The sequence below is a fragment of the Mauremys reevesii genome, linkage group 2 (genome assembly GCF_016161935.1).
Source record: "Mauremys reevesii isolate NIE-2019 linkage group 2, ASM1616193v1, whole genome shotgun sequence".
Lineage (NCBI taxonomy): Eukaryota > Metazoa > Chordata > Testudines > Geoemydidae > Mauremys > Mauremys reevesii.
In genome coordinates, this window is record NC_052624.1 from 103502293 (window position 1) to 103526359 (window position 24067).

At 39.7% G+C, this 24067-nt stretch overlaps 1 protein-coding gene across 7 annotated transcripts in view; it reads right to left on the reverse strand.

Annotated features, from left to right (window-relative positions):
* DDC (dopa decarboxylase) overlaps positions 1-24067 on the reverse strand; it is a 93103-nt gene that overhangs the window by 4210 nt on the left and 64826 nt on the right. For 6 of the 7 annotated variants that reach the window (XM_039525212.1, XM_039525214.1, XM_039525209.1 and 3 more), the window contains 4 exons: positions 22498-22574; positions 17744-17763; positions 15012-15110; positions 5993-6094 (listed from right to left, as the gene is read on the reverse strand). In XM_039525212.1, the coding sequence (XP_039381146.1) occupies positions 5993-6094; positions 15012-15110; positions 17744-17763; positions 22498-22574 (298 nt within the window). The remainder of the gene's footprint in view (positions 1-5992; positions 6095-15011; positions 15111-17743; positions 17764-22497; positions 22575-24067) is intronic. The other variant, XM_039525215.1, reaches the window with a different exon arrangement.

Here is a 24067-nt window from a genome sequence, read left to right on the forward strand (position 1 = left end):
TTAAGCCAAATTCATGCAAGGCTTAAAGTCAAGGAATGAATTTCACTTATAGTAGCAGAAATGCTAAAAAAAAAGGTCTGCATTGTTAGAGAACTTGCTCCTCCATATAATACCTATTAGTAGACTTGCAGCTTTACCACCCAAGTTTATGGTTTTATAGGAAATACGAGTGTGTACATGGTGCTGATGATTTCATGATGATTTATGAGAGTGGTGGATAAGGGGTATGTTGCAGCGAGGGCCTAGGTGTGTTTGGGGTATTTTGTGTCAATGGATGTGGCAGTTGGGCCAAGTAATCCACCATCTGTGTAGTCTTCACACAATGAAATGCAAATTAGCTATAGAGTAAGGGTGGGTGACTGAGTTTTCTTTGACATCACAATGGTCTGGGACTCTTGGCATGGCATAGATACATTACATTGCATACTTTACAGTAGCTATACACTGCACAGCTGTATTTTGTAAAATCAAAATGGCTGAGGACTTAAAAGTTGGACAGTAGGAGACAATGTACTCCTGTCATGATTCATCCTGGTGATATTCTAAACATAAAGCCCTCAACCATGCTTGTAGCTGTTTCCATCATGTCAAGTGACTCTGTAGATATTCTAGGCTTCAGAGGGACAAAAAGACAGGTGACAATGCTGGAATCTTATTATACAGATTAAGTAATCAGGCATTAGAGTTTTTTAGAATCATGAATAAATTAATTCTCCCCACTGTCAGGTAGGTTGTATCCCCTTTCCATAGATGAGGAAACTGAGGCAGAGAGGTTAAAATGACTTGCTGAAGGTCACAGAAGGAGTCTCTCATGCATGAATCATTAGATTATGCTTCCTTCCATTGCAGTGGCACCTTGAAATGCCTTCTTTACTCTCCATTGTTGAGTGGTAGGATTTTATTTTTGAGAGTGACCAGTGTGGTGCCAGTTCCAACTCCTTATGTTCCAATCAGTGCTTTTGAGAGGCCTGAACTCCCACTTGGACTCAGCTAGAGTCGTATTAGTCATTCTCCCAGGCAAACATTTGAAAGGGCCGTGTTTATCAGTTAAGGTTTGGGACTGAAACAGATTTTTCCAAAAAGAAATAAATTGTTTTAAATTAATCTTTTAAAAAAAACATGCACAAACTATCCAAAGGGAACCATTCCTTGTTGTTCTTACTATATTAGCACTGCAGGATAAGACCCCAAATGCATACATTTCTAAGTATTTTTTATTACGCCCTTTTAGGGGAATGTACCTAACTCTTATACCAGCAGGTTGGGAGCTATACCCTGAGCCTTGCGGACCATTTTGCAGTACTTTTTCAGGGTAGCCTTTGTTGACTTTAAGTGTTGACAGTTGTTTTACACAGATATGTCTGAGGTTATGCAGCAACTCCTCAGTTGCTTCTGTCATACTGCCTGGTAAGTACTGTAGGTTTACACGGGAGGCATGGATTGCTGGTGTCAGAACACTGCATCAAGCAATTCAGAAATGAACTGAATCAACCTGCAAAGCTTTCAGGGACAGATTTGCAATAGCACCTAAAAAATTTAGGAACACAAGCCCAATGTGACCTGTGATCCTAACTACCTTAGGTGCTTTTGAAAACCTCCCCTTTAGAACACATGCTATTGCTCTTTCAGTACTAAACACAGTGGCAAGCCTAACTAATCTTGCCCTTATGGGAAAAAAAAAACATACTGAAGGTAATTGACTGTTTCCCTACTGCTACAAGTGGGAAATGTCTTCTTTCACACACCCTTTTTGATCATGTTACAACAGAGATGGTCCCAGATCAAAATGACGTATGCAATTTACCCTGTACTTTGACGCCTGGCAGGCAGGCCCTTATCTCTGTAGAAAATCATGATGAAACTCGAACTACACTCTCACTACTGTTCACAATGACAACAAACCACACACTGAATTTTGTGTTGGTGAGCCTTCTGTCCTGGGCACATCAATTGTGACAGTGAAATATACATCTCTTTGTTCTGGATGATAATCCATCATAAAATCGATGATCCTTTCCCTCTATATCAAACATGTAGCTCAACAGCACAGCATTAGCATTTAGGTCTCAGTTATCTCATGTTAAGTTACTGCTCCCTGGAAAAATTGCTGTGCACATCTTTTTTCTCTTATATTCGCACAGAAGCACTTAGGGGTTGCTTTGACACTCTGGTGTCACATCAAATTGAAGTTAGTGAGGACTAGTCCCCTCCCAGAGCTTTGGGAGGCAAGTAGCCAGCACTGATCGAGCATGTCAGTTTTAGTAAGACATTGTTCTTCCTGCCCCTCAGAGAAATGACCAACTTTTCTCATATTCATCTGCAGTCATGACAAGGGAACCAAAAATTAATCCATTGACACATTAGCGCCCAGATATTTTCTTTGGCCTTGAGAGAGCGATCTACCTTATGATGCATTATTAGAGCATCTGTTCAACAGTGTGAAAGGAAAATATGCACAGATTAAAGAGGTTTTAATTAAGCAAGACAATAAAAAAAGCTTACTAAAAAATAAAAGGGGAAAAATAACCTTTTCACTATCTCTCGATATTGCATCAAGTTTTCTTTCTAGGTATGCTGCACTATCACCCCAATCCCCCATTACAAGCAATACAGTAGAGCTGCAGGTACATTAGACCTAAAGGGGATTTAACTGGGAATTTGATAAACATAAAACTTGATTTTGAAAGAGTGATTCAGAAAGTGAGTAAAGCCACAGAGACAAGGGTGGGCAGCACTTCATACAAAAATTTGTGCAAAAGTGATAAAATCCAAAAAGGAGGAGGGCTTGAAGGCCTTGCTGCCTCCAGGTTGCTAAAGAATCTAGCATTGCTAGAGCCAAGCCTTTATTCTGAAAAGTGCCCAAGACATCCAGCATCTGCCCACTATTTCATAATTGTCCATTATGAGGGTCTTACACCTTCCTTTGAGGCATCAGAGACAGAAGACTGGACTTAAATGGACCACTGGTCTGATCAAATGTGACAATTCATGTGTTGCCATGCTCCATTTCACCAGGAATGCTCCTTGAAAGTAGAGATAGAGCACTAACAGCTGTCACCGGACCTAAAAAAAAATCTGTGTCTGCTTATTCCATGTGAGAAAATAGGTCTAAAAATATTTTTCATGTCAGCAATAACTTCCACAAGTCCTATGCCTCAAAACCTTCCATGGAGCTATTGAAAAACTTATTATTAGGAAGAAAAAAATATTCAGAACTGTTAACAGGCCTTTGCTAATCAGAAAAACTCCACAATACATGTTGCATCTGTTCTACCAGCAGGGGATCCTTTTTTATTGACAGCACAGGCACAAAAGAAACTACTTTACTGCCTTAGCTCAGTCCAGCCTTTACTGAAACCCTCATTGTGAGGCATTCATCTTGATTGCTCAACCAGTTGCATCAAACCCCAGGTAACTGGGACAATTGAACAACCAAGAAAGGAATGTCTGAAAAATAACATCATGTCATCAAAAGAAGCTGGATTTGCTTGTTAGTCTTAAGAAAAGTTTAAAGCACACTTAGGTGCTTTTAACAAGGAATCTCTGTGTTGTTCATATTCAGTGTTCCAGTTCCGCTCATTAAGGTGCCAGCTCCAGCTCCATAATTAGTTAACACTAAATTGAGTTTTGCACTTGAAGCAGGGATTCAGCCTTTTTTATGACGTATGAAGAATACTGTGTACCCTCCCCAGTGTACAGCATTTACTTTATACAGCAGATGTACAGCATTTACACTGAGTACAGAATGAATTTTGAGTGTTTATAAGTAAATCTGTTAATCGGTTTATAAATAATAATTTAAATAAGGCCTTTTAAGAAACTTAGCACTCAGTCAGACTTTTTTTTTGTTCTGAACGATATTAACAGAACAATGCAAACTCTTTAAACTTTACATATAGTTAAAATTCACTGTGCATAAGCTACATTTGGATAAATTAGGTTGTAATTAAGCTAAGTTATTAATGATTGTTGTAGCTAATTACATAGGGTACAGATTCTGGTTAACAGCAAATCATCCGCCTTCCTCCACATCTAATTTCCATGCTACAATTCCATTGGTATTAATGAGTCAGTGGTATGAGAGAGATAGGACTCATGCATCAAGAGTTCTCATTGGTAGATAAATTCTCCCCAGCGGTCCTTGCCCCTTAAAAGTTCCAGGGCTCCATGCTGGCTTAGAATATCTGTGCTTGAAAGGCTGCCCATGGCACTGCTGTCTCCACTTCACTGTGCACTAGCACTGAGGTAGCACTGTCTCCCTAACACAGCCCCCTTCCCTACCCCAGAACCCCTGCTTTCCTCTGCTCTTCCTCTTCACATTTTCCTCACAGCCCCCTTACTTCCATGTCATGGCCACTTCTTTCCTCTTCTTGACTCTCCACGGTACTGCTTTATGACGTCTGGAGAGTGAACTATGTGTGAGGGGGAGAGGGAAACAGACATGCACATGGCCCTGGGGAAATTATGGCTGTATGTGGGGATGAGGATTGCATTAGAGAGACTGGTGCTATGCAAACAGGTGGGCCCGTGGTGGGACATAAGGTGTGAGGAAGGAGACCAGTCCCTGAGAGATGTCTCTGATTTAATGGACTGCCCCTGTAGTACTGCTATGGTACTCAGAGGAGCCAAAAGAGAAGGGCCACTGCGAGTCTTTCAAGTGTGGATGTCTTGACACTAGCTCCCCACCCTAGGCCTCTGCCTGTGCACAGCTCTATTCTCGATAACACAGGACTCCCTTGCCTATTCCCACCTATCTCTCATGCATGTCTCCCTGTTTTTTTCCCCTCTAGCCTTGACATTGCCATTGGATCGCCCTGTATCCCCTATATTCTCACATTCACACCCTGACACTTTCCCCTACTCCAAACACAGAACCCTCTTCTCTCAGTAATATTCCTCTATGCTGTCACCCACATCTTGTCCCAGTGTGGTCCAGTCCTCTTCCTGGATTTTACAGATAGTATTCACTTTTTTCTGTAAATTATAATAGTAGAATTCTGCTTTCATATTCCGGAATGTTATTTGCCAAGTTAAATTATATATTGTAAAGGTTTTTAAAAATATATCCTGTATCCTGAATAACTACGACAATTGCAAATTAAGGGCCAAATTCACCAATCTATCTCGACTCATATGTGCCGATCTGGTGATGCAAGGCAACTATAAGCTTAATTTACAGGTCAATGCACACTGGTTGCTTTGTAAACTTGGAGCAGTACCCAGCGTACTAGTAAATCTGGCTTTAAAAGTAAAAATAAATAAATACATTAAATAAAGATTTATTTTTGATGGTTCTCATCTTCAAATTATAAGAAATAACATATGGTAACTTTCTTGGGTTTCTGGTTTAGTGTTCATGACTGACATTTTAATAATTAAAAACACCTCACACTAAAAGAAGTTCCCAGAATACTCCTGCCCTCCACATATTAAGATGGCACTAAGGTTAACAGTACATTCAATAATTTAAGATTAAAACAAAACACATTACAGGGATGTTGTAATTCTCCCCAAAACAAGTATTATAAATTCAGAGTTAAGCTTAAACTGAAAAGAAATCCTATCATATTCAGGTATGGCAAACCACAGTTTTGGCACCAAAACAATCTTAACCAGGCTCTATAATAACACTCTGAATAAACATGGGTTTTAAAAACCAGTTTAATCTAAATCCTAAAATGCCTTAATCATATGGCTATTGCATAGTGTCAATACAGGGCAGTGTTATGGTTGTTTGGGTGCCTTTCCATACCGTATTTCCATACCGTAACATGCTAGGATTTCTTTAAATTTAATCTTATGCTAAAAAAGAGAATCTGGCTCAAGATTGCTTCTTTGATCCTCTTTGGTTTATCACGTGTATCAAGAGTTTTCTACAATTTAAAATAAATAAATAAATAAGTTAGCTATAACAATATCTAGTCCAGTGCAATATATTCTATCAATACCTTCAAAAAACAAGAGGGAACATTAGAAGCCATTGCTATTTTACCTTTAGTCGGAAGCATACCAGTCCCAGTGTGACCTCAGCACAGATCTCAAATCGTTTATCCTGAAGTACCAAGTTTTCAAATTCATGTGACAGTTTTACATGCTAGAGAGAGAAAGAGAGCAACGTCTATATTGTATCAATCAGATTAATCAAAAGATAACATTTGCCAATCTGTTTACACATTCTGCCCCTCAACCCTTTATAAAAACTTCTAGAAGCCACATACTAACATTCTGTCTATTCATATTAATTTACATCTTGTTTTAGAGACTTTATAGGTCAGAGATTTTCCTACATGTCTGGCACTTCTGGCCCACTGTATCTATTAAGGCATTTCTAATGTGTTTGTCACAATAGTATCTAAACACCATTGTAAAATATCATCCCAATTTATGGTGTCATATTAATAATAAAGAATAGTGATTCCAAGTAACAACTTTTTCTTTTCTCCTGAACTAAAATGGGATTGAAATGCTCCCCCGCCCCCAGTGCTGCCAAGTACAGTGTGTGTGTGTGTGTGTGTATATGTGTGTGTGTAAAGAAGTTGCTGTTTATTTTAGAAACCAGACACATCAAGAAAAATACAAGTATGTAGATCAGTAATGATCTGGGAAGTCTTAACATCCAAGCAATGTCTTAACATTAATTTCCCCCAAATTACATACACATACACTTCAAAAAAAATTGTACTGAGGTTGCAAACTGAAAACACACACAATTCAGGAAATGACAAAATAAAGGTTCTTAGAGCAACACCATCACTGATACTATGCATGCTCTAAGTATATATTTAGCAGCCTAAGGAGCAGGGGTTAAATAAGGGGTAGTATGTGGGAGCATAGCTCCCTGTTGGCCTTCCCAGTTCATCTTTCAAGTGAGGAATCATTAGGTATGGGATCTGAAAGAAGAGGAGAAGTGGTCAGAACCTCATTAGGGAGTTATATGAACTCCTAGTTTTTCTGCCAGTAGATGGAGCAGCAGCAGCATTTGACAGTAAAAGAATAGGTGTCCTGGTTCTGCCTGTTCTACTCAAAGAGTGCCAATTCCCCCTTCCATCCCATTGTAATCAACAGACCTACAGGTACTCAGCACCTTTGAAAATCAAACCATTGGAGTTACAATTTCTTTGCACACCCTGGCTACTCCTCACTGAGAATGGTTAGGCACATGTGGAGGAACGGGTTTCGAACTGCCATAATTTATTTTTAAGTATCCATTCCACAAAATAATCACATGTATTTTTGTCTTCCACACATTGTTTTTCAAAGTTCAAGGAAAATATCAAACAAAAATATTGCTTTGGGCTGAAGTTAAACGTGGAATGTTTCAGCTTATAAAGAGATTTTCTAAAGTCATGAACCAGTAAAAACAGAAATTATAGTGAAAGACATCTTGCAATCTTAATTATAGCTTTCTGATGTTTGTTTCTTAAAATAGAAAAACCTTGTCTAATTTAGAACTTTCAGATGATGCACACTGATAGCCTATGGAATCAGCTGTTCTTATTGGTGTTACCACTTCCTCCCCACTGTTATTACATTCATTTGTTCCATCCTGGCTTAAATTAGACTGGATGCTGTTCTGGACAGGAATTAAGTCATGTAAAACAGTAAGACCTCAATCTTTCTGAGGCATATGGGTACAACCAAATATAAACAACAATGGGTTCATGAACTGTGAAAGATACAAGTAATATATACATATATGTACATTATATCTTGTACTGTAACATACATTCTGTACCCTGATATAACCATATATTCTATGTCTGTAGCCCAAATTACACTCCATAAAACCCATGGAATAGGGTGCACATCAGGGCACATGTGCCCTGTACATGTATACTATACAAAACTCCTCTTGACTTTAATGGGAACAGAATTTCACCTGTTCTGTGCTGTATGTGCTTTAGTTAGGTGTGATATAATTAAACGTAGTGGGCAAAATCTTGAAACCTTTACTTTTTTACTCAGTCCTTGGACAAAGTATTCACTGAACATAATAGGCATTTTGTCTAAGTAAGAACTGAATAAAAACTTAGTAAAGTGTTCCGGATTTAGCTCATTGTAAGTAGTTTGTACAGAAAACCCCAAATAGTTAGTATTACATTTTTCTGGATGACATCTCTGTCCAGCTTTGCATTAAAATGTTTGCTAGAGAATAAAAATAAAATCTCTTAAAGAAAATAAGCACAAAGCAAAAAAAAAAAAAGGTTGAAGTTGGATGCTATGGAAGTAGAAGTAATAAGAAAAGTTGCAGTACAATTGTGTTTAGCCGAGGGAGAACTTTAATAACAGCAGTAATCAGTAAAGATGTTGGGGGGCGCCAAGTGCTTTGGGTTTGACACAAGGGAAAAGGAGAGACTACAGTTTGTTTATTTCCCAAAAGTTTCAGCATGCTATACAATTAAGTTAATCACAGCTGCCAAAGGCCGGCACTGCTGAACCAGGAAGAATTCCTCATGATTACTTTCACAAAGACCGCTGCAGTACTAATAATCCATACTGCAGTAAATACAAAAGAGTTGAACGTTATTGAGATTTGAAGCTTAAAATCCACAAGACCAAAGGGATTTTGGAGTGTAGGCCTCTCTCTCCATTTGCAATTCAAGCTGTTGCACCTAGGTACTGCAGCAGAATTAAGATAATTCACAACAGGCTACCAGGATTTAGAGATCTCAGTCCTATAAGCAGTATATGAAAATTGTGAGAATGAAGCCCTGCCTGTTGAACTGAGGGCACACTTACCAGAGAGGGAAGATCACACACTGTTCTTAGATTCCTGCTATGTTGAGATACAAATGGAGTAGTTATTGAAGGAGAGAAATGCCTTACCTCCACATTTCTTCCATTTTGAAGCCATAGTCCTACCGTGCTCCTAATATTATTTTAATGTAGGTCTTAAAATTTTATTTCATTTTTTAAATACAAAAAACCCTGTAGTTGTTACTGTTTATGGTACTGTCCTTCCACTGAGATTGTACAGTTCCTTTAGAGCATAGGTTCTCAGACTGTGGTGCATGGGCCACATAATGGTGATCTGAAGAGCCCTTGCTGCTAGCTGGCGGCCTGCCTGCCTCTTGATACAGGTTGTCTTTTTATTTCACGCTGCTAAATTTAATTAAAAGCAGCTAAAAATATTTTCCTGACATTTTCCAGCTAAGCAACTGCTGTCCTTACCAGGGATATGGAAGTGGCATGTTCTGGGACTGAAAAAAAAAAGGGGGGGCTGGTCCATATGATTGTGAATGGGAAAAGAGGTGGTCTGGATCATTGTGAATGGTGAAGGGAGACAGTTTATGAGATCATGAATGGGAGAGAGGTAGGCTTGCGAGGCATTCTCTTTCTTAAGATTTTGTCCACAAAGTTTAAAATTTGCAAACACCTGCTGTAAAGGCATTTGAACACTGTATGTTAGTTTCATCTGCAAATCCTTCAAAAGCTGATATGATTTAGTAATGCCTGTGTACACACAAACTTACATAGCATCTCCATTATGCATGTTCATCTCTTCCTAGCGTTCTGCAACTTTCTCCTCTCAGTCTTCTCTGAATCTCATCTTGCAGCCTTCCCAGGCCATCCAAAATATTACTACCAAAATCACCCTTCTCTCCTGTCATTTGGACCATGTCGCTTCCCACTTCAGATACCATCATTAGTATTGGCTTCATGTTCAAATTCTATACGATTCTGCCCCCTCTTTTGTCTGTGCTTTTCACAAGGTGCAGCTTGTCTACTGCTGCTTCCCCCATTCTCAACTTGAGGCCACCTTCTTCAATCTCCCCTCTATGCTTGCAACAGTCTCCCTTTTGTCCCCCAAACAACAACCCTTTTATTCATTAAAATCCCTCCTTAAACACACACACACTCCTGTGAAGCCTTTCAATGAAAATTCATTTAAATTTTAAAAAAATGGCACTACAAGATTACATCTTCATCAGTCATCTGGGATGCGATTTTGGCTATGGGTCCATACATGAACCAGAAGCCCATGAACCATGCAGGGAATAATTTCCCAGTCTGGTTTATAAAGCACCATCTTTCAAGCTCTGGTGTAATGGGTGTGCTGGGGCTGGGCTGAAGACAACAAGAGGTGGGGTGCGTAGCACTACAGAGTGTTTCATGGTGGTGCAGCTGCTCACAGGTAGCTCAGGTTGAGCTGCCTGACTCTGGCAGCCCTCCAAAGGCTGAGTGGACCCTGCAGCAGTCTGGAATCAAGAGGACCCAAAAGGTGTCTTACCCACTATCCCCTCCTGCCCTCATATACTCCCCTTTTTCTGTGCTGTGAGGTTTGCATGCACCTCTGTGAAGGGCAGCACTCAATCACACCCCAATGCAGTATCTGTCTTGGTTGTCCAATTTCAGTTGTACATTTTTGGAGCAAGGACTGTTTTTTCCTCTGAACTGGAATTTGGGCAGGATACCAAGGTTAAACCCTTAATTTTGTGGAGAAAAATGCCACGAGATCGTTAACAAATGGTTTTATCACTCATGCAAAAGATGGCATTTCCAAAAAGCTTGGTGACCCATAAGAGCATGCTTGGGCAAGGGTTCAGTACTGGGAAGAGTGCCATCTACTGAATCACCAACAGCACTTTACATAGCACATGAGGTTTCCCTCCGAGTTCTCACATCTAATTACCGACCCAGCCCAAGCCTGCTTAGCTTATGAAAATCGAACTGGAAAGATCACCACCTGAGGTGGTATAGCTGCAGACAGAGAAGAGCAATCTACTCTCTATACCCTTCCAGCTGGTCCTTAAGCTCTGCCGCTAGTTTTAAGCAGAATTCAGTCCTCTATCATTGGTGAAGAACAGAAGAACTGTTTATTGCAAAAAAGTATGTTCAGTCCAATTTCTTTCGAAGCTATTGGGGATGTATTTGAACAAATGAATCAGAACATCCAGGACATCATAGGTAAAAAATGACTTTTAAAAATATACCTATGGAACAGATATTACAGACAAGACAGAAAGCTAAGTTCCTCTACTGGCTCATGACCCCTTTACATGACTTACAGCAACACAGCACTAGCTTACTCTCAAGTGGTTTAAAAATGGACACATTTCTGCTTTGAGTCTCACATTTCAATTGATTACAGGGCAATCCTGAGTGCTCTTATTCATTCTCCTATGCTATTTGCTGTTGCCCTCCTGGTGTCCTCTCCACATCTTGGAATTTACTTCCAAAACACACAATTTTCTCCCCAAAAAATTCTTGGTGGTGATTTCCCCCTCACCCAAATACACCCTCTTTAAACTCTTTACTTTGCAGTGTGTTGATATTCCATTTTGTAAATGATGAGGAGTATTAACTGAAAGGTTTTCAGAAGCAAAACATGATGTTAATTAAACCAAAGTCACCCATGTTCCTATCCCAGGAATATTTTGTTCCTTAGCTGCCTCTCTCAACACAAGCATGTGCCAGATTGCAGTGGTTATCCATTCAGTCAGATACAGACTTTGAAAGCCACAAACACAGCAATCATCTTTTATTTTTTAAGAAAAAAAAAGTATTTTTTTTAGAAGTTAAACTGTTTGGAACTATGGGGAGATGGAAGGCAGAAAAAAGATCTGGATGTGAACAGCCAGTTTCAGGTATATTTTAAGACCAATATTTTTTTTTCAAAAGAGACTCATCTCATCTCTTCTAATCACAGCACTAAAAATGGAAGATTATGGCATTTTCCCCTGCTACAACTTGTCAGAAGTTGTCATCTCTCAAAATTCCAAACTTTTGGGCTAAATCCCAGCTGCACAAGTGGAATCAGAGTAAAAGAGCTTTTCTTGTGGGCACTGGATGAAATTTTCTAAAGTGCCTAAGTATTTTAGGACCTTATGACTTAGGAATTAGCAAAGTGGTTTTTGTAGTAGCAGGGAGGAAATGGGATCCTACTCCCCAAACCTACAAGTAAGGCCCAACCTGACTGCAAATGCAACTACAGAGAATGAGTAGGTGTAGCAGACATGCTTGCTGTAACTCATCTGTGTGTGCACTGAAGCTGTGTAGATCTACATGGTGCACTGATCCCAAACAAGTTTATTCCCCTCTCCACATTCCAACTCAAAGAGCTGCCACAAAGTTCTACTCCGTGGTTTGGATTCCCTTTGGCCTTTTCGTTGATTGCTCACCAGTGCAGCAGAAACACAGCATTCCCACTGTATTTGAGGCCTGGAGTGTCCACACAGAGCATGTCTACCCTGCAAAGAAAATCCCATGGCACTGAGTCTCAGAGCCCAAGTCAACTGACCCTGGCTCATGGGGCTCAGGCAGCAGGGCTAAAAATAGCAATGTAGACATTCCCACTCAGGCTGGAGCCTGGAATCTGAAACCCTTCCTCTCTGCTGGGTTTCACAGCCCAGGCTCCACCCCAAGCAGGAAGGTCTACACTGCTATTTTCAGCCCTGCAGCCCAAGCTCCCAGAGTGAATTGACCCAGGCTCTGAGATTCGGCACTACAGAATTTTCTTTGCAGTGTAGATCTACGCACAGAGGACTGCAGGATTTATTCATGTCTTGTTTCACTGCACTATGTGACCAAGCGTAGCAAACACAAAAACTAATTCTTGTCTCTTTAAATACAGATTGAGAAATAGTTCTGGCAACTTCAGGGATAATCTTGTGGCACAAATCAAATGAAACACCAAGTGTAACCTACGAGCTAGTACTGGCTGTTCTTTTTAGAAGGATTGCTTTGACCAGCACTAGAAGTATGAAAACTATCATTTTTGAGATGTTACCGTATGTTTAAATGGAGAGAACTTCCCAAGGCCTGGAATTATACAAATCCTTAAAGACTGATGAGGGGTGGGAAAGTGAGATTAAATTTCAAGAGTTTTTTCATTTGGGAAACTGTTTACAGCTTTGCAATATAATCCATTACCGGAGTTTATAACGTTCCTTATTACTACAACCACCAAAAGGAAATTCACCAACAAAGATGGTTTCTGAAAAGAGGAGGGTAGGGAAATGTGGAAGGGAGGTATGGAACACATTACAACTGCTGTTAGTGGGCATTGGTACAGTTTGTAACAATACTGCAATGTTTACAATCTCACAGAAGGCAACTCATCTAAAAGACCAATCCTGTCATCTAGATTACTAAACAACCAAAACTCAATCCATCCTCGCCCTTGCAGTTCCACTGACAGAAAAAAAGGAGATATTTTTAGAGAAGCAAATGAAACCCAGAGAATGTGATGAGCCATTGTTCATTCCAAATGGAAGAAATCGAGTCTAAATTAATTACTCAATTTACATGTTCAGTAAGCAAAATTCTATCTCAGTTATACCCATGTAACGCTACTGAAGTCACAAGTGCGAGATCATAATTTGGCCATGTGGGTTTTTTTTGTTTATTTTTGGTTTCTTTTGGAGAACTATATCCCACAGCTCTTTCTAGTGCTCAAGGAAATAACATTACAACCCCCCTGTCCCCCAGCACATCTGTAATGACCTAATCTAAAACATTATAATTAAGTTAAATTAGAAACCAGGAAAAAAAGTCTATTCAGAAACATGAAGAGACACATTCATCCCTGGTTCATCTACACTGAAGTCAATAGCTTTAGAAAAGTGATGCATTTTCAGACATTATGGGAAAACTCTGCCTTCAAAAGGTGTCTATGGGACTCTAAAAAGGCAAGTATTTGCTCTCTGAGCACACAGGGAAATGTTTGGGAGATGAGAGAAAGGCCAGGCAAGTTTCTTGAATGCTACTAATAAGGTATTAACACTAATCCAATAAAGTACATGTAATCAACATGAGGACTTCAACTCTGCCACCAGAAGAATATGAGATTTAATGCTATTTAAAACCTTGCCAGTAAATTGAATTAATTGCCATCTGCAAAACCTGACCTGAGAGACCAATGCAGTGAAAGCTTCAGTAATGGCTGAGGTATAACAAACCGTGAGCCCATTTTCACATCAGTAAGAGAGAGACAGAGGAGATCCCAAATTTCACTTTTGGATTGTATCAGAGGTGATAAAAAGCCAATGTCATTGTTGCCCCCCAAATACGTTTCTCCAGAACATAATGAGGATCAAAAAAACAAAAAGCATAAAACTTCCATTTATCCTTCATCTACTAGAGTAGTGGCATTAGACGCTGGGAGTAGCTCTCTAGGCATTTTAGGCAGATGATGGGGCAACATCTTCCTCTCCCACTAGCTAGTCTGCATAAGGAGGTTCTTAAGGAAGAAAACTGTGGTACTAGTCCTACTTTTGTTAAGAAGGCAGAATCAGAGGTTAGATAGTTAATTAAATATAAATCTCTAGTGCTGTAGGCTTTGGACCAGAACCTCAGTTAGTGTAACTGCAGGATCTGGCCCTGTATTTTTATCTTTGCCAGAAGTTTCTCTTGAGTTTGGAAACAGAAAAGCTATTTTGCAGTTTTACTTTATATTTACAACAGAAGTATGTACATCATACAGCACAATAGCATATGCATTTATGGTGATGACAAACTACCCTGTAGCTAAAGCAGGAATGTCCCCAATACTTAATCATAATAAGGATAAACTGTAATCTGCAGGCAACCATATCCTGAAGGCACTTCCATGCAGGAAACACCTGAAACTACCTTCAGTCAAACTAGGTAACATGCCCAGTAAATCATGGGCACATACACAAATCCTAACACCCTAATCCTGACCCTAATGTATAATAAATACATACAACATAATAAAATAATAAATATGTAATAAATACATACAACAACTAAGGCATCAGTGAAAAGTCTTGGCTTTTTTTTGAATGATGCCACTAATGTGGCATCTAAAACTCACAGCCTCTCAAGACTGTACCACAAGATGATCAATGGCTGTGACCCCAATGATCATAACTGCCATGACAGGACGTAGGGTGAAAGGCAGGCCCTCGCATGAACTGGGCTGTGCAACAAGCTTTGTTTATGCATGCAGGTGTACATACACAGAAGGCACATAGATGTGGATTCTTATTAAGCCCTTTTCTCCCCATCCCCAACACAAATTTTCCCAAAAAGTAAAAGAAGGTCACCTTACGGATGTACTCCTGTAGTCCCTTGACTCCATACATTCTAAACACAAACCACATTTTCAGGGAACGAAACCTTCGGCCGAGAGGGATCTGCCAATGCTGCAAGCAGAAGGAGTAATGCATTTGAGAAGGAAGGGTCTCCATGTCAGAAGACATTGTTCCAGGTACAGGGCAATTTATACACCCAGTTTTGGCATAGACCGTAGGTCAAGCTTCCAGAGGCTCCCTGTATAATAACTTAAGAGAGAGGTCAAATCATGAAAAATTATTCTGATACTGGCAAATACATTGGCACAGTCAACACCCAACTGTTTAAATGCAAAAGCGGAAAGGAGAGGAGGTGTCAGAAGACAGTGATCACGAGACAAAGCACATATTGCTCTTGCACCCAAAACTCCCACTGAAGTCTACACAAGGAGCTCTGCACCTTCTGAGATAGGGCACAAAGACAAACTTATAGGGTCCATATAAAGATTTTTTTTAAATAAAGTTTTAAGAAATAGAAAGATTTTCATTTTAGGAGAAAATACATTCATAATACGTTTTTAAAATAACCTATTATGCACTATGGTCTGAAGAAAATATCTTCAGGAAGATTCCTTCTGTTGGCCAAGCCAAGCCTAGAGCTATCAGTCAGACACAGAATCATAGCAATGTAGGGCTGGAAGGTGTTTGAGAAGCCATCAAGTCCAGCTGCCTGTGCTGCGGCAGGACCAAGTAAACCTAGACCATCCTTGACAGGTATCTGTCCAACCTGTTTTTAAAAATCTCCAGTGATGGGGATTCCACAGCCTCTCTTGGAAGCCTGTTCCAGTGCTTACCTATCCTTATAGTTAGAAAGTTTAATTTTTTACTAATATCTAACCTAAATCTCCCTTGGTGCAGGTTAAGTGCATTACTTGTTGTCCTACCTTCAGTGGACATGGAGAACAATTCATCACCATGCTCTCTATAACAGCCCTTAACATATTTGAAGACTGCTATCAGGTCCCCTCTAGGTCTTCTTTCCTCAAGAATAAACATACCTAGTCTTTTTAACCTTTCCTCATAGGTCAGGTTTTCTAATTCTTTTATCATTTTTGTTACTCTTCCCTGCACTCTCCATTTTGTCCACATCTTTCCTAAAGTATGGTGCCTAGAACTGGACACAGCACTCCAGCTGAGGCCTCACCAGTGCCGAGTAAAGTGCTGTCTTACATATGAGAATCCTCTTAATACATCCCAGAATGACATTAGCCCTTTTCACAGCTACATCACATTGCTGACTCGTATTCAATTTGTGATCCACTATAACCTCCAGATCCTTTTCAGCAGCACTAACACCTACCTAGTTATTCCCCATTTTTGTAGCTGCGCATTTGATTTTTCCTTCCTAAGTGAAGTACTTTGCACTTGTCTTTATTGAATTTAATCTTGTTGAATTCAGACAAATTCTCCAATTTGTCAATGTTGTTTTGAGTTCTAATCCTGTCCTGCAAAGTGTTTTCAACACCTCCCAGCTTGGTGTCACTGGGAGATTTTATAAGCCTTCTCTACACTCCATTATCCAACTCGTTAATGACAATATTGAATAGTGCTGAACCTATGGCTGACCTCTGTGGGATGCCCCTAGATCAGGGGTCGGCAACCTTTCAGAAGTGGTGTATCGAGTCTTCATTTATTCACTCTAATTTAAGGTTTCGCGTGCCAGTAATACATGTTAACATTTTTAGAAGGTCTCTTTCTATAAGTCTATAATATATAACTAAACTATTGTTGTATGTAAAGTAAATAAGGTTTTTAAAATGTTTAAGAAGCTTCATTAAATTAAAATGCAAAGCCCCCCAGACTGGTGGCCAGGACTCGGGCAGTGTGAGTGCCAATGAAAATCAGCTCGCGTGCTGCCTTTGGCACGCATGCCATAGGTTGCCTACCCCTGCCCTAGATACACCCTCCCAGTTTGACAGCAACCATTGATAACTATTCTTTGAGTATGGTCTTTCAACCAGTTGTGCACCCACCTTATAGTAATTTCATCTAGATGACAATTCCCTATTTTGCTTGTGAGAATGTCATATGGGACTGTGTCAAAAGATGGAAATTGGGTTGGTTTGGGATGATTTGTTTTTGACACATCCATGCTCACTATTCTTTACAATCCTAATGTCCTCTAGGTGCTTTCAAATTGATTGTTTAATAATTTGTTCCAATAATCTTTCAGGTATTGAAGTTAGGTTGACTGGTCTATAATTCCCTGCATCCTCTTTGTTCTCTTTTTTAAAGATAGGTACTATGTTTACCCTTCTCCACTCTTCTGGGACCTCACCTGTCCTTCGGTAGTTCTCAAAGATAATTGCTAACTGTTCCGAGATTGCTTCAGCTAGTTCATTAGGTACCTGAGAATGAATTTCACCTGACCCTGCTGACCTGAATACATCTAATTTGTCTAAATATTCTTTCATTAGTTATTTCCCTGTTTTGGCTTGTATTGCTTACCCCTTGTTGTTAATTGGTATAAATCTGTACCATCGCATCCTTTTAAACAAAAGGTTTAAAAATAAATAGGGACTGGAGTTTTAGATTTTCCTGGTTTGGGGAATTATCAAGGGAACAGCAAGTTGAGCCTCTTTCACAGAAAAAAAAAGACGCTAACTCTTAGTTACTATAGCAACAATTAAAAGAAAAACATATTTTTAGAAAAGTTACCGTGTATAAATCAATGTTGTTATTATTACTGAGGGCACTGTACTTACCCTGTAATCTGTAACAAGCTCTGTAAGTTAAAGAAAAAAAATACTTAAATCTATTTACTGTGATAGCAAAAAACAGTCTGCTAAATGATATGAAATATTTTTATATTTCATCGCCACCATACACTTGGCCATGATGCTGCGAGGTTCTTAGTGGTGTTGAGTACAATGGCAATTGAGGACACATAATACTCCTCAATTGGCAGAATTAACCAAACAGATTTCAAACGGAGAAATGAGGCTCTCTTTTCTGTTATATTTGGGATCATGTGAATGATGACATGTCAAACATCCTATTTATCTTCCTGTTATAAGGAGACACTTGTCTGGGAAGTATCGAGTAAAACACCTTTCAGTAATTTGACTTGAAACAGGAATTCACTGCCTCAAAGTAGAATCTGAAGAAAGAGTAGTAACAGGTCACCAATTCATCACAGGATCTTTGTCATAAAACTGCCATAGTCTTCACTTTGGGGAACTGGAAATATTTTCAAGAAGGATTTTATGCTGTTGGTCACCCCAAGTTGCTCATTCACACTTATTGTTAGTACTTAAGTCTGTAAGACAAGTCATTGGGAATTCTAAATAACTGCTCATCAGTTATACCTGGATAACAATGCTTTGCTCTTCACTTCTGCTTTTCATTCAAGGTATTAAAAGCCTTTTCTAAACACTGACAAAGCCACACACACAATACCCCTGTGAGGTAGGCACAGTATTAATAGCCCTATTTTGTTCAGGCACCTAGGGTGCAAGCTATATTTATAGGAATCAGTTAATTAAATTGATTTTTAGTTTAGGGGAAGGTGAGGCATAAAGTTGTAAAATGACTAGCTCCCGGTCGTGCAGTTAGTCAGGGACAGAGACAGGAACAAAACTCATATCTTCTGCCTCTCAGTCCCAGCCTCTGCTTCAGGAACGTACTAAAGCACGTGTTTAAGTCTATCCCTATTGAGCAATGCACTTAGGTAAGTGCTTAGCTTTAAGCATATGTCAGTTCCACTGACTTCAGAGACACTTAAGCATGTAACTAAGTGCTTGCCTAAATTGAGATCCCCCAATGAAAAAGTACAATATGCTATTGTATTACATGCACGTTTTTAACTAGTCACATGCCATGTCTATGTTTCCTAACATTTATATTTATGAGGAAAGGAAACATTTTCAGTGAAGTCCTGGTTGCCGGTAGACCAGAGGCACGTTCCAATGCAGTGGCAATCTACACTGTGTACAGGGCTAGACTATGTGAAAAAAATACTCCTATTATTACTGACCCTTCCTTCCTCCCCATATTTGTTTGCTTCATTAACTTGTTGCTGCTTGTGATGATCAAGTCTGTAAGCTCTTTAGGGCAATGACTGTCTCTTTACTAGATGTTTGTATTGCACCTAGGACAATGGGGCTCTCATCCCTGTTTTGGCCCCTTCACCACAAGTACACTCCGCCCATTGACCTAGTGGAAGACCAGTTGGGTCTCAGATGAGTAACAAGGCAATTTGATAACACTCTTTTCCTTTTACATCTCAATGGTTATTTTAATGTAACAGTTGCAAGGCGGGTAGCGAAGAGTAAGGCAACTGGTGATGGGAAACTAATTGTATGTTGATGTAAGGGGCAGTGTCTAACGATCTACCAGTAACCCCTTTCATAAGCTGTGAAGTAGAAAGCAATCAATGATTAAATCCTTGTTCTAGTGATTATATGCCTTATTATTTCATCTGTATTTAATCAGGAGGATTTGAATTGTGGCAGCACATGTGGTATTCACAAGAGAGTATAAAGCTATTTCCTTCTAACACTGCCATTAGGATCTGACCTATACCTTCGGTTGCCAGGCAGGCTAGTACAATTCCCCTGGTGTGAGAAAGCAAATCACACACAATTATAATTACTGACAAAATAAAGACTTTCCTCTTTGAGGTGCATGTAATTGCTACAGGGTTATTAAGGGTAATTGCACACAGATCGATATTTTTTGCCAATCATTTAAATTCCTGAGTGCTAGATGAATGATGTTTAAAGCGTCACCTTGTTTTCCTTGTGAGCCATGGCTGAAATTTTCCAACTGGGGTGAATACAGTTAGGCACCTAAACCCATAATTAGGCATCTAAATAAAAGTAGCTTGATTTTCAGAAGTGCTGAGCTCCTATAAATCCCATTGAAGTCATTGGGAGCATCAGCCTTTGGCTGCTCAGCAGCTTTGAAAAGCATGCCACTTCTACTTAGGTGCCTAAATATGATTTTAACAGCTCCACATTAGGCACCTGAATTTGAAAAATGTGGCTCTTATTTCTGGGAAAGGGCTGGCAAATAAGGATAGAATACAGAGCAATTAGTCTCCTAAACTGCAGGTTCAAATCTGGATCAGGCTGGCAATGATCAAGAGACGATGTCTGCGATCTGAGGACCTACGTGGAATATTCTGTTGAGTTACTATGTCCAGATAAAAAGAAAAAACACACCGCAGTTGGTAGTTTTGTTGTCAGATTAAGGCGAGGAAAAGGCATAAAGACTGAACTGCCCCCACCCTTAGATGGAACATCCAGATCAAGTAGGAAACAAACACTTTGGTGGGTAGTGTTAAACAGGGCTTGCATTTCTCCTGCTCTCACTCTGTCTGGTGAGACTAGAAGACCTCAGATTTCAGTACTGCCAATTTCACAATTTTCATGACAGCTAATATTCAGTTTAACTTTTAAAAAAAAAGAAAGCAGATTTTCACATAAGGTACGTAACTCTCAGTGCCTATGTGTAGTTATAGTCATTCATATTTCTTGTAATAAAAACATTGTTCTAAGAAAGCATGTTTCTTGGAAATTTTAGCCAGAGAGGACAAACCTCATCGCCACAGCTTGTGCAATTTCCTGATCATTGCTTTGTTTCACATTTGCATTGTATTAAAATCAGAGTCAGCTCACATAGCCAGGAATTAGGAAATTCCCCTACATTTAGTACCCAAGTCTTTTAAAAAGTTACTGGGGTAGAAAAGGTTACTTTGTTCTCTATCTCCTGGAATTATCTCATCTAAATTAGAATGAGATGTTTGTTGGGTTTGGGGTTGGAAAATCCCAGGACCTGGTGCCAAAGCCTAATGTTGATACAACAAGAAAACTTCCTAACATTGCATTATTTCATATAACAAGTAATACACTGTCCCCTGAGTAGTTTGAAGATACAAACCACAGAGCATTATAATGGACAAGTGAATGGCCCTGTTTTTGATAGATGTAATTGTTAAACGTGCAACTGAAAATATAATTTAATTAAATTATTTATTTTAATCTGTATCTAACAAGGGCAAACTCCTCATAATGTAGCAATTTCACTCTGAAAAATGTGCTCCCCTTTCCTTACACAGTGAAGAGATAAAATAGGCCTATTTACACGGGGAAGGAGGGATACACAGAAGGGAAAGGCAGAGGCTAAGGTAGCACCAGTCAGTTTGTGCAGCTGTCCCTAGCACCTTCGTGGTTGCTACCCAGAGGCTCATGTCCTTGTGACCGAAGGGGTCACATTCAACAGAAATGGAAGAAGTCAGGAGAACAGCCATACTACAGAGTAAGTTTCTATTCTAGGGCAGGGAACGTTACTATGCAACTTGTACCATAAGTCAGTGGTACCCTGCACAACTGTAATTGCCCTGCACAGTTCTAACCAATTGTGGGGGTGGGAGGTGGGCAGCTGGTGGTGGGACAGAAGCCATTCTGCAATTACTGGATATGTGCCAAGAGCAACATTGACACATGAAGATATCCTATGCATGGCCTTAGAGAAGCAATGTCTTCACTGGCATTTTACAAAGACACCAGGTCTGCACAAGATTTGTAGGCCTCACTTTATCCTCTGTCACTTTATCCTCTGATGACTGGCCCTTTAAGGTGTAATGGGGCCAGCCCCACCTGTGCCTCATTCAGCACTCCTCCCCAAGTGGGGAAAATTAGTGTAGCCACATGACAGGTAGATCATGTGGTTAAATCAGCCCAGGCCTGGAGATAAAAGAGAAGCTTCCAGAGATGCAAATGGCCCTACCTGGGAGTAAAGGATGAAGCAGAAAGGGGCCAGCCTGAAGAAGCTAATCAAGGACTGCAGCCAGCCTGAGTTATCCGGGCAGACACTGAAGGAGTGCTCTGTGATTCCTGAGTCAAGGGGAGCAAGGGCTGGACTTTGAGGGACAAAAGAACAGTTTGATTGATTTGATATGCTGTAAGAGACTCAATAAATGAGACTCCATATAAAGGGGTGTGCGTGTGTCTTGCTGCAAGTATTCTGGTATTATCATGATGCAGCTTCATAAAATTGTTTTCCATCAACTACATTCATATCAGATAAAATTTACTTCATTTACTTCTGCATCCTTGGAGAACGCAGCTACTATCTTGTCACTCTATGAAGCCCTGCATTTCTGTCCCGTGGGAAACTCATATATTTTGAAATTTTGCTTTCATCTTGAATTGGTCAAAAAAGCAAAATAATGAATTGTTTTTCAGAGCAGAAAGTTGAGAACATTTTTTATTGAAAAATGCTGAATGATTTAAATAGGGATTAGGTGTTTAACTCTGTTTAGGCACTTTTGAAAATCTGACTAGGCACTTATCTGCCTCTATAGGCTCCTAAATATATTTGAAAATCTGATCCTAGTCACTTTTGAAAATGAGATTTAGATTATTTGAAAAGTTTTATTCCTAACCTTTCACTGAGTTTTGCAATAAAAAAAAAGTGTGGATAAAACAAAGATCTTATTTAAATGCAAAATTACCAGATTCCTGATGGCAATGCTGCAGGTAAAGAGGATCTAATTTAAAGGCATTTGTTAAGTCTGATCTCTTCTTCACCCTGCACAAAAAGACCAACATGGATTAGATTATCACAGCATTGTCTCACCTAAGACAAAAGACAATTAATAGGTGATTAGGTAAGGAAATCAGATAAGGAAAATTGGTTTCAGTCACATATTTCCAATGTACTAACTGGTCCTTATATAGGGCCCAATCCTGCAAATCTTTATTTTCTACATTGTCACTGCTCACTGGAAGCCCTGAAGTTAGGATTTGCAGCATTGAACTCTTACTGCATATTTAAAAAACAGATAGGAAACAAACACACCCAAAGTCCTTCCACAGGGAAAACAGGCACTAACACCAGAACATGTGAGCTAGTTAAGACAACAGTAAAATTAGTGGTGAACGCAATATTTCCAGCTATATGTTGAAGCAATTGCGTTGTCAGAGGTACCATGGCTTTGAAAGCTTGATATAATGCAATGATCTCTGAAAGACAAGCTCCATTGAGCGTAAAACTAGTGGGCAGTGTAGCTGGAATAACTTTCAAAGGCAAATATTTTTTTCTTGTAAAGGGAAGAAGCTACATCATATTGATAAGTAATAATAAGTATTTTGATGGTATAATCTTTATTTGTAGAGGGAGTCACTCATACACAACAAATAATGGGCAATCTACAGAAGATGAGATTAGATACCCCAAAGATAGAGACTATTTTGTCACCATATTAGGCTTGTAAATATTTGATAAAATAACTAAGAACATTAGTATGGGATAGCAAAGAGAAAATGGTCAACAAAACCTATTTCTTGTACAATATTCTGCATGTTTGTTTCTAATTGGATTTATTTGTAAATTTCTACCTAAACATCTAATTTCCAATATCTTACTCTCTGTATGCATGTAAGTATATGTCAAATGCACACACACTCTACATCAGGGGTCCCCAACATGGTGCCCGCGAGCGCCATGGCGCCCGGCGGGGTACCTAAGTGTGCTCACGCACTGGCCGGCGGACGAGCATCCGCCAAAATGTCACTGACAAGCTGCGTCATCCAGAGGCATCGCCACCGAAATGCCACCAATTTTCGGCGGTGACACCTCTGGATGACGCTACTTGTCGGTGTCATTTTGGTGGCGACGCCTATTGACGTTGCCGCTTGTCAGCAACGGCGGATGCTTGTCCACCGCCACGGTCCTTTGTGGCTTGTCGTCTGGCGCCCGCTAGATGAAAAAGGTTGGGGACCACTGCCTATATGCACTCAATATCATGTTCCAAAAGATAACATTCATTCCTTATATTTAAGGAGATAAGCAGGTGCATAATTTTAAGTGCATAAGCAGCAGTTGAAGTCAACGGGACTTGTGCACAAAGTTACATGCCTGCTTAATTATTTGCCTGGGCCACGTTGGGTCAGGAGGAAACTGTAACCACACTATGGAGGTATGAAGTGATGAACCATTAGAATTAGAGATCCACCCCTTCTTTTACAACATCCAGTATTGATCAATATCAGAGAAAGGACATCTGAGTAAACAACATTTGC